Consider the following 11,659-nt stretch of genomic DNA (forward strand, 5'->3'; position numbering starts at 1 on the left):
GCAGATGTGTGGTCATGTTGAAGTATTTCCATGTCAGTAACTCGTGTGGAACAGCGCTTAAACACAGCTATTTCTTTGTTTAGTGTTTTTGTTTCATCTCCATTATAGTCCACATCAAATTCGAAATCTTCCCACACCACAGATCTGAGAGACGGAGCTTCCTCGTGTTCCTGTCTCACTTCACCTCTCTCCAGGGTTAGAGTGAAATCTGACACCAGCATCGCAAGCATGGTCACCGCCCCTAACTTTAGCGCTCACTGATTGGATATTTACTCGAGGGGAGGCGTGTCTGTCTCAGCGTGTAGACATACAGTACAGGCAAACACAAACAGGCAGTTCAGAGAGTAATAAACACATGGAAATTATTCATAATTATTTAGAACGGAAAACCAAAAACAACGCAGTTCACATACGCGTATTGAAGCGTGGAGGCCGTACCGAACACTTCAATATTATATTGAGTATTGTGGCATCCCTAAAATATATATATATATATATACACACATACATATATACACACAAGCACACATACATACACGCGCGCACACACGTACACATACATACACGCACACACACTCGCGCATGCACACACACATACATACATGCACACACACGTACACATACATACACGCACACACACGCGCGCATGCACACACGTACATACATACATGCACACACACGTACATACGCACACGCGCGCACACACACGTACATAAACACGTACACACATACATACATACACACACGCACATATGCACACATACACGCGCACACGCACATAGACGCGTGCATATACACGCGCACACGCACATATACACGCGCACACGCACATACACGCGTGCATATACACGCGCACACATACATACATGCACACGCACATATACACACGCGCACATATACACGCACACATACGTGCACATGCACGCACATACATACACGCGCACACATGCGCGCACACACACGTACACACATACATACATACATACACGCACACATACACACACACACACACATACATACATACATACACGCACATATACACACACATACACGTACACACATACATACATACATACATACACACACACACACACGTACACACATACATACATACACACACACACACACGTACACACATACATACATACATACACACACACACACGTACACACATACATACATACACACACACACACGTACACACATACATACATACACGCACATATACACGCGCACACATAGACACACATACATACATGCACGCGCACATATACACACGCGCACATATACACGCACACATACGTGCACATGCACGCACATACACATACACGCACACATACGTGCACATGCACGCACATACACATACATGCACATATACACACGCGCACATATACACGCACACATACGTGCACATACACATACACGCACACACATACACGCGCACGCACACATACACACACACATACGCATACACGCACACACATACACGCACATATACACACACGCGCACACACATACACGCACATATACACACACGCGCACACACATACGCATACACATGCGCGTGCACACATACACGCACGCACACACATACACGCACACATACACGCACATATACACATACACGCGCACACATACACGCGCACACATACACGCACACACACACACGCGCACACATACATACATACACATACACACACACACGCACACATACATACATACACATACACACACACGCGCACACACATACATACACATACACACATACATACATACACATACACGCACACATATACATATACACATACACATACACGCACACACATACACATATACACATACACATACACGCACACATACACGCACATATACACATACACGCACACACATACACGCACACATACACATACACGCACACACATACACGCACACATACACATACACGCACACACATACACGCACACATACACATACACGCACACATACACATACACGCACACATACACATACACGCACACATACACATACGCACACATACACATACGCGCACATACACATACACGCGCACATACACATACACGCGCACATACACATACACGCGCACATACACATACACGCGCACATATACATACACACGCGCGCACACACACGCGCACATATACACACACGCGCACACGCACATACACATACATACATACACGCACACGCACACATACATACATACACATACACGCACACATACATACATACACGCACACACATACACATACACGCACACACATACACATACACGCACATACACATACACGCACATACACATACACGCGCACATATACATACACACGCGCACACACACACGCGCGCGCACATATACACGCACACATACATACATACACATACACGCACATACACATACACGCACATACACATACACGCGCACATATACATACACACGCGCGCACACACACGCGCACATATACACACACGCGCACACGCACATATACACATACACACGCACACATACATACATACACATACACGCACACATACATACATACACATACACGCACACACATACACATACACGCACATACACATACACGCACATACACATACACGCACATACACATACACGCGCACATATACATACACACGCGCACACACACACGCGCGCGCACATATACACGCACACATACACGCACATATACACATACACACGCACACATACATACATACACATACACGCACACATACATACATACACATACACGCACATACACATACACATATACACATACACACATACACATACACGCACATACACATACACATACACGCACACACATACACGCACACACATACACATATACATATACACGCACACATACACGCACACATACATACACGCACACACATACACGCACACATACACATACACGCACACACATACACGCACGTACACATACACGCACACATACACATATACATATACACGCACACACATGCACATATACACATACACGCGCACACATACACGCGCACACACACGCACATATACACGCGCACACACACGCACATATACACATACACACGCACACATACATACATACACATACACGCACACATACATACATACACGCACACACATACACATATACACATACACACATACACGCACATACACATACACGCGCACATACACATATACATATACACGCACACATACACGCACACATACACGCACACACATACACATACACGCACGTACACATACACGCGCACATATACACATACACGCGCACACATACACGCACATACACACGCACACATACACGCACATATACACATACACACACACACACGCACACATACACACACATACACATACACGCACACACATACACATATACACATACACGCACGTACACATACACGCACACATACATATACACGCACACACATGCACATATACACATACACGCGCACACACACACGCGCGCACATATACACGCGCACACACACGCACATATACACGCGCACACACACGCACATATACACATACACACGCACACATACATACATACACATACACGCACACACGCACACATACATACATACACGCACACACACGCACATATACACATACACACGCACACATACATACATACACATACACGCACACACGCACACATACATACATACACGCACACATATACACATACACACATACACATACACGCACATACACATACACGCGCACATACACATATACATATACACGCACACATACACGCACACATACACGCACACACATACACATACACGCACACACATACACGCACGTACACATACACGCGCACATATACACATACACGCGCACACATACACGCACATACACACGCACACATACACGCACATATACACATACACACACACACACGCACACATACACACACATACACATACACGCACACACATACACATATACACATACACGCACATACACATACACGCACACACATACATACATACACATACACGCACACACATACACATACACGCACATACACATACACGCACATACACATACACGCGCACATATACATACACACATACACGCACATATACACATACACACGCACACGCACACACATACATACACATACACATATACACATACATACATACACATACACGCACATACACATACACGCACACACATACACATATACACATACACGCACACACATACACATACACGCACATACACATACACGCACACATATACACATACACGCGCACACATACACGCACATACACACGCACACATACACGCACATATACACATACACACACACACACGCACACATACACACACATACACATACACGCACACACATACACATATACACATACACGCACATACACATACACGCACACACATACACATATACACATACACGCACACACATACACGCACATACACATACACGCACACATACACGCACACACATACACATACACACATACACATACACGCACACACATACACATACACGCACATATACACATACACGCACACACATACACACACATACACATACACGCACACACATACACATACATGCACACACATGCACATACACGCACATATACACATACACGCACACATACACATACACATACACGCACACACATACACGCACACACATACACATACACGCACATGCATACACATACACGCACATATACACATACACGCACACACATACACGCACACATACACGCACACATACACACACGCACATATACACATACACGCGCACACATACACATACACATACATGCACACACATGCACATACACGCACATATACACATACACGCACACATATACACATACACATACATATACACGCATACACATACACGCACATACACGCACACACATACACGCACACACATACACGCACACATACACACACGCACATACACATGCACACACGCGCACATACACATGCACACACGCACATATACACATGCACATACACGCACACATACACGCGCACGTATACGCACACATACACGCGCACACATACACATACACGCACATATACACATACACACACGCACACATACATACATACACACACACGCACACATACATACATACACACACACGCACACATACATACATACACACACACGCACACATACACATACACATACACGCACACACATACACGCACACACATACACGCACACATACACACACGCACATATACACATACACGCACACATACACACACGCACATATACACATACACGCGCACACATACACGCACATATACACATACACACACGCACACATACATACATACACATACACGCACACACATACACGCACACGCACACATACACATACACGCACACATATACACATACACGCACACACATACACGCACATACACATACACATACACGCGCACACACACATACACATATACATATACACATACACGCATACACATACACGCACACATACACATACACGCACGCACATACACATACACGCACGCACATACACATACACGCACGCATATACACATACACATACATATACACGCACATACACATACACATACACATACACATACACGCACACGCATACACATACACGCACACGCATACACATACACGCACATATACACACGCACATACACGCACACATACACGCACACGCACACATACACGCACACACATACACATACACGCACATATACACATACACGCACGCGCGCACACACACATACACGCATACACATACACGCACATATACACATACACGCACACACATACACGCGCGCACATATACACATACACGCGCACATATACACATACACGCACACATACACACGCACATACACACGCACATATATACACATACACGCACATATATACACATACACGCACACATACACACGCACATACACACGCACATATATACACATACACGCACATATATACACATACACGCGCACACACATACACGCGTGCACATACACGCACATATACACATGCACACACACACGCACACATACACGCGCACATATACACACACATACACGCGCACACGCACATATACACACGCGCACACATACACGCACACATATGCGTACATGCATGCACACACATACACATACACGCACACACATACACATACACGCACACATACACATACACGCACATATACACATACACGCACATACACGCGCACACATACACATACACGCACACATACACACACGCACATATATACACATACACGCGCACATACACGCGTGCACATACACGCACATATACACATGCACACACACACGCACACATACACGCGCACACACACGCGCACACATACACGCACACATGCGCACATGCACGCACACATACGCGCATACACATACACGCACATATACACATACACGCATACACATACACGCGCACACATACACATACACGCACGCACACATACACACGCACATATACACACACGTACACATACATACATACACGCACATATACACATACACGCGTGCACACGCGCACATACACATGCACACACGCGCACATACACATGCACACACGCACATATACACGCACACACGCACATATACACGCGCACGTATACGCACACATACACGCGCACGTATACGCACACATATACGCGCACACGCACATATACGCGCACACGCACATATACACACGCGCACACATACACGCACACATACACGCACATGCACGCACACATACACGCGCGCGCACACACGCACATATACACATACACGCATACACATACACGCATACATACATACACACATACACGCACACATACGCGCACATGCACACATACACGCGCACGCATACACATACTCGCATACACGCACACACATACGCACACACATACGCTCGCGCACATACACGCACACACATACGCGCGCGCACGTACACGCACACACACACATACACATACATGCACATATACACATACATACATACATACACGCACGCACACACACACATATACACGCACACACATACTCCCTCTCCCCCCACACTCTAAACTACCCAGTAAGTGGTCAGTGTTTACCTGCAGTGTTTATGGTCACTCCCCTGATCTCTCATTAAGATTTTTCTTAACAGTTTGTCCAGCTGGCTGGAAACCTGGCAGTGATACGGTGAGTTGTGTGTGTGTGTGTGTCTGTGTGTGTGTGTGTGTGTGTGCGTGCTGTGCTGTGTCCCAAATCACACTTTAATAAGCACGCAGTGTAAAGTGAGTTATTAATCCGTTGCTATGACGACTGGCCCTATCCCAAACCTCTGAACTGAGAGCACCACAGGTCAGTTACTGCTGCTGAATTATTTATTAGTTATTATTATATGGTTTGAAATGTGGTCACATGCACTGGACACAGGTAGAGTTGTCATGGTAACTGAGAGGTTTGAACATTATAACAACTGTGATGACCCTCAGTGTATTATAGTATAATACTGACCACAACATAGTATTCATCAGTGTTCAGGACACAACCTGTCATTGTGTTACTGGGAGGGTGTGTATATGTGTGTGTGTGTGTATATATATGTGTGTGTGTGTGTGTGTGTATATATATATATATATATATATATAAAATATAAAATATAAAATATAATAAAAATATATATATATATATATATATATATATATATATATATATATATATATATATATATATATATATATAAATAAAAAAATAAATAAGTGTGTGTGTTAAATGTCTTTCTCCTTTTCCCTGTACAGATTATTCCTGATCCCTCAGGCAAGCTGAAGTACTTTGACAAACTGAATTAACTTCCTGACGTGTGAGAGTTCACAAAAATAAACTGAATGCTTGGTGGATTTGTGCTTTTGTTTAAAATTGTTTTTTATTTTTATTTTTTATAACACACACACACGCATACTTTTCAGAACTGACCGACACACACACCCCTCTGTGACATGAGTGATGTCTGATAAATGATGAAATAAAGGCACTTTGTCATTAAAGAATCTTCTTCTTCTTCTTTGGTCTTTTCCCTTCAGGGGTCTCCACAGTGAATCATCTCTCTCCACCTATCCCTATCTTCTGCATCCTCAACACTTACACCCACTAGCTTCATCTCCTCATTTATTCCATCCATATTCCTCCTCTTTGACCTTCCTCTTTTCCTCCTGCCTGGCAGCTCCATGTCCAACATTCTCCTACCAATATACTCACTCTCCCTCCTCTGGACATGTCCAAACCATCTTAACCTGGCCTCTCTAACTTTGTCCCCCAAATGTCCAACATGAGCCGTCCCTCTGATGTACTTGTTCCTAATCCTGTCCAACCGTGTCCCTCCCAAAGAGAACCTCAACATCTTCAGCTCTGCTACCTCCAGCTCTGACTCCTGTCTCTGTCTCAGTGACACGGTCTCTAAACCATACAGCATGGCCGGTCTCACCACTGTCTTGTATCACCTTCCCCTTGATTCTCGCTGATATTTTTCTATCACACAGAACTCCTGACACCTTTCTCCACCCATTCCAACCTGCCTGCACTCGCTTCTTTACCTCTTTCCCACACTCTCCATTACTCTGGACTGTTGACCCCAAGAACTTAAACTCCTGTACCTTCTTCACCTCTTCACCCTGTAATCTTACTGTTCCACTTCCCTCCCTGTCATTCACACACATGTACTCAGTCTTACTACCACTGACTTTCATTCCTCTTCTCTCCAGTGCAAACCTCCACCTCTCCAGGTTTTCCTCCACCTGCTCCCTGCTCTCACTACAGATCACAATGTCATCTGCAAACATCATTGTCCAAGGAGACTCCTGTCTGACCTCCTCTGACAACTGGTCCATCAGCATAGCAAACAGGAAGGGGCTCAGAGCCGATCCCTGATGCAGTCCCACCTCCACTCTGAACTCCTCTGTCTGACCTACAGCACACCTCACCACTGTCCTGCTCCTCTCATACATGTCCTGCACCACTCTGACATACTTCTCTGCTACTCCTGACTTCCTCATACAGTACCACAGCTCTTCTCTTGGCACCCTGTCATACGCTTTCTCCAAGTCTACAAACACACAGTGCAGCTCTCTCTGACCATCCCTATACTTCTCCATCAACATTCTCAGAGCAAAAATTGCATCTGTTGTGCTCTTTCTGGGCATGAAGCCATACTGCTGCTCACAAATTTCCACTACCTTCCTTAACCTTCTTAACCCTCTTTCCCAGAGCTTCATTGTATGGCTCATCAACTTTATCCCCCTATAGTTGCTGCAACTCTGCATGTCACCCTTATTCTTAAAGATCGGCACTAATACACTTCTTCTCCATTCCTCAGGCATCTTCTCACTCTCTAAAACCCTGTTAAACAGACTAGTTAAAAATTCCACTGCCGCCTCTCCTAGACACTTCCAGACCTCCACCGGGATGTCGTCAGGACCAACTGCCTTTCCACTTTTCATCCTCTTCAAAGCCTTCCTGACTTCATCCTTTCTAATCTTATCTACTTCCTGTTCCACAGAGTTCACCCCTTCTACTCTTTTTTCCCTCTCATTTTCCTCATTCATCAGCTCTTCAAAGTTCTCCTTCCATCTCCTCTGTACACTCTCCTCACTTGTGAGCATCTTTCCATCTCTATCCTTAATAACTCTAACTTGCTGCACATCCTTCCCATCTCGATCCCTCTGCCTAGCTAACTGTACAATTCCTTCTCTCCATCTCTAGTGTCTAACCTAGTGTACAACTCATCATACGCCTTCTGCTTGGCCTTAGACCCCTCCCTCTTCACCTCCCTCTTCACTCTGTGCTGTAACTCCTTGTATTCCTGTCTATTCTCTTCAGTCCTGTCCATGTCCCACTTCTTCTTGGCTAACCTCTTCCTCTGAATACTATCCTGAACTTCCTCATTCCACCACCAAGTCTCCTTATCTTCTTTCCTCTTTCCAGATGACACACCCAGCATCTTTCTTCCTGTCTCCCTGATCACTTCTGCTGTAGTTTCCCAGTCATCTGGCAGCACTACCTGACCACCCAGAGCCTGCCTCAACTTCTGTCTAAATTCCTCACAACATTCCTCCTTTTTCAGCTTCCACCACTTGGTTTTCTTCTCCATCTCTATCTTTGACCTCTGCTTACAGACCATCAAAGTCATCCTACACACCACCATCCTATGCTGTCTGGCTACACTCTCTCCCACTACCACTTTACAGTCACTAATCTCTTTCAGATTGTCTCTTCTACATAGGATGTAGTCTACCTGTGTGCTCCTACCTCCACTCTTGTAAGTCACTCTATGCTCCTCCCTCTTCTGAAAATAAGTGTTAACCACAGCCATGTCCATCCTCTTAGCAAAGTCCACTACCATCTGTCCTTCAAGGTTCCTTTCCTTAACTCCAAACTTGCCCCTCACCTCCTCATCACCTGTGTTCCCCTCACCAGCATGTCCATTAAAATCTGCTCCTATCACCACTCTCTCCTCTGTGGGAATACTCTCTATCACCTCATCTAATTCTCTCCAGAATCTCTCTTTCTCCTCTAACTCTCAACCTACCTGTGGGGCATAACCACTAACAACATTCAACATCACCCCTTCATCCTCTAACTTCAGACTCATCACCCTGTCTGACACTCTGTTCACCTCCAGAACATTCCTCACAAACTCCTCCTTCAGGACCACACCTACCCCATTTCTCTTACTATCCACCCCATAATAAAACAGCTTGAATCCTGCTCCTATACTACGAGCCTTGCTCCCCTTCCCCCTGGTCTCCTGTACACACAGTATATCCACCTTCCTTCTCTCCATCATATCAGTCAGTTCTCTACCTTTCCCTGTCATAGTACCAACATTCAGAGTTCCTATTCTCAGTCCTACACTCTTACCTTTCCTCTTCTCTCTCTGTCTGCACACTCTCCTCCCTCCTCTACTTCTTCCACCAACAGTAGCCCAATTTCCACCAGCGCCCTGTAGGTCAATGGCGCCGATGGTGGTCGTTGTTAACCCGGGCCTCGACCGATCCGGTATGAAATTTAGAGTACTGGCGATTCGCATGGTTAAATTTGGCAATGTTTTACGCCGGATGCCCTTCCTGACGCAACCCTCTCTATTTATCCAGACTTGGGACTGGCACAGAAGTCACTGGACTGTGACCCCCATGGCTAGATTTTGTCATTAAAGAATAATTGTGCGTATTGGTATTGCTGTTTCCTGGGAAACCCTGTAGAACCCTGTTTGTTCCTAGGAGACATGATGCTTAAGGAGGATTAAGGAGGAATTCTCACACACACACGCTACTAACCTGCTAATGAAGGAGTGTGATGTTTAGTCTTCTAATTTTTTTTTGCCTTGTGTTGATTTTATTCTCAGATACAGGGTGTGTGTTACACTGTGTGTGTATCAGTGTAACAGTTATAAACACTGCTTGCTGTTTTAAACACGTAGCACAATGGAATTTCCATTCTTGTGGTTTGTGTTTGTAACGACACGCACACACTCTCTCTCACACACACACACACACACACACACACAGGCCCCTCAACTTCCATAGAACATTAGCACATGCACCCCACCCCCCCCAACCTGTAAGCCCTGAT

At 45.2% G+C, this 11,659-nt stretch overlaps 1 protein-coding gene across 1 annotated transcript in view; it reads left to right on the forward strand.

The window, feature by feature from the left end:
• prdx4 (peroxiredoxin 4) overlaps positions 1-7,932 on the forward strand; it is a 10,939-nt gene extending 3,007 nt beyond the window's left edge. The window contains exons 6-7 of the mRNA XM_058383540.1: positions 7,197-7,231; positions 7,834-7,932. Coding sequence (XP_058239523.1) covers positions 7,197-7,231; positions 7,834-7,884 — 86 coding nt within the window. The 3' untranslated portion in view covers positions 7,885-7,932. The remainder of the gene's footprint in view (positions 1-7,196; positions 7,232-7,833) is intronic.
• Positions 7,933-11,659: the final 3,727 nt, after the last annotated feature.

Source organism: Hemibagrus wyckioides, linkage group LG28, assembly GCF_019097595.1.
Source record: "Hemibagrus wyckioides isolate EC202008001 linkage group LG28, SWU_Hwy_1.0, whole genome shotgun sequence".
Lineage (NCBI taxonomy): Eukaryota > Metazoa > Chordata > Actinopteri > Siluriformes > Bagridae > Hemibagrus > Hemibagrus wyckioides.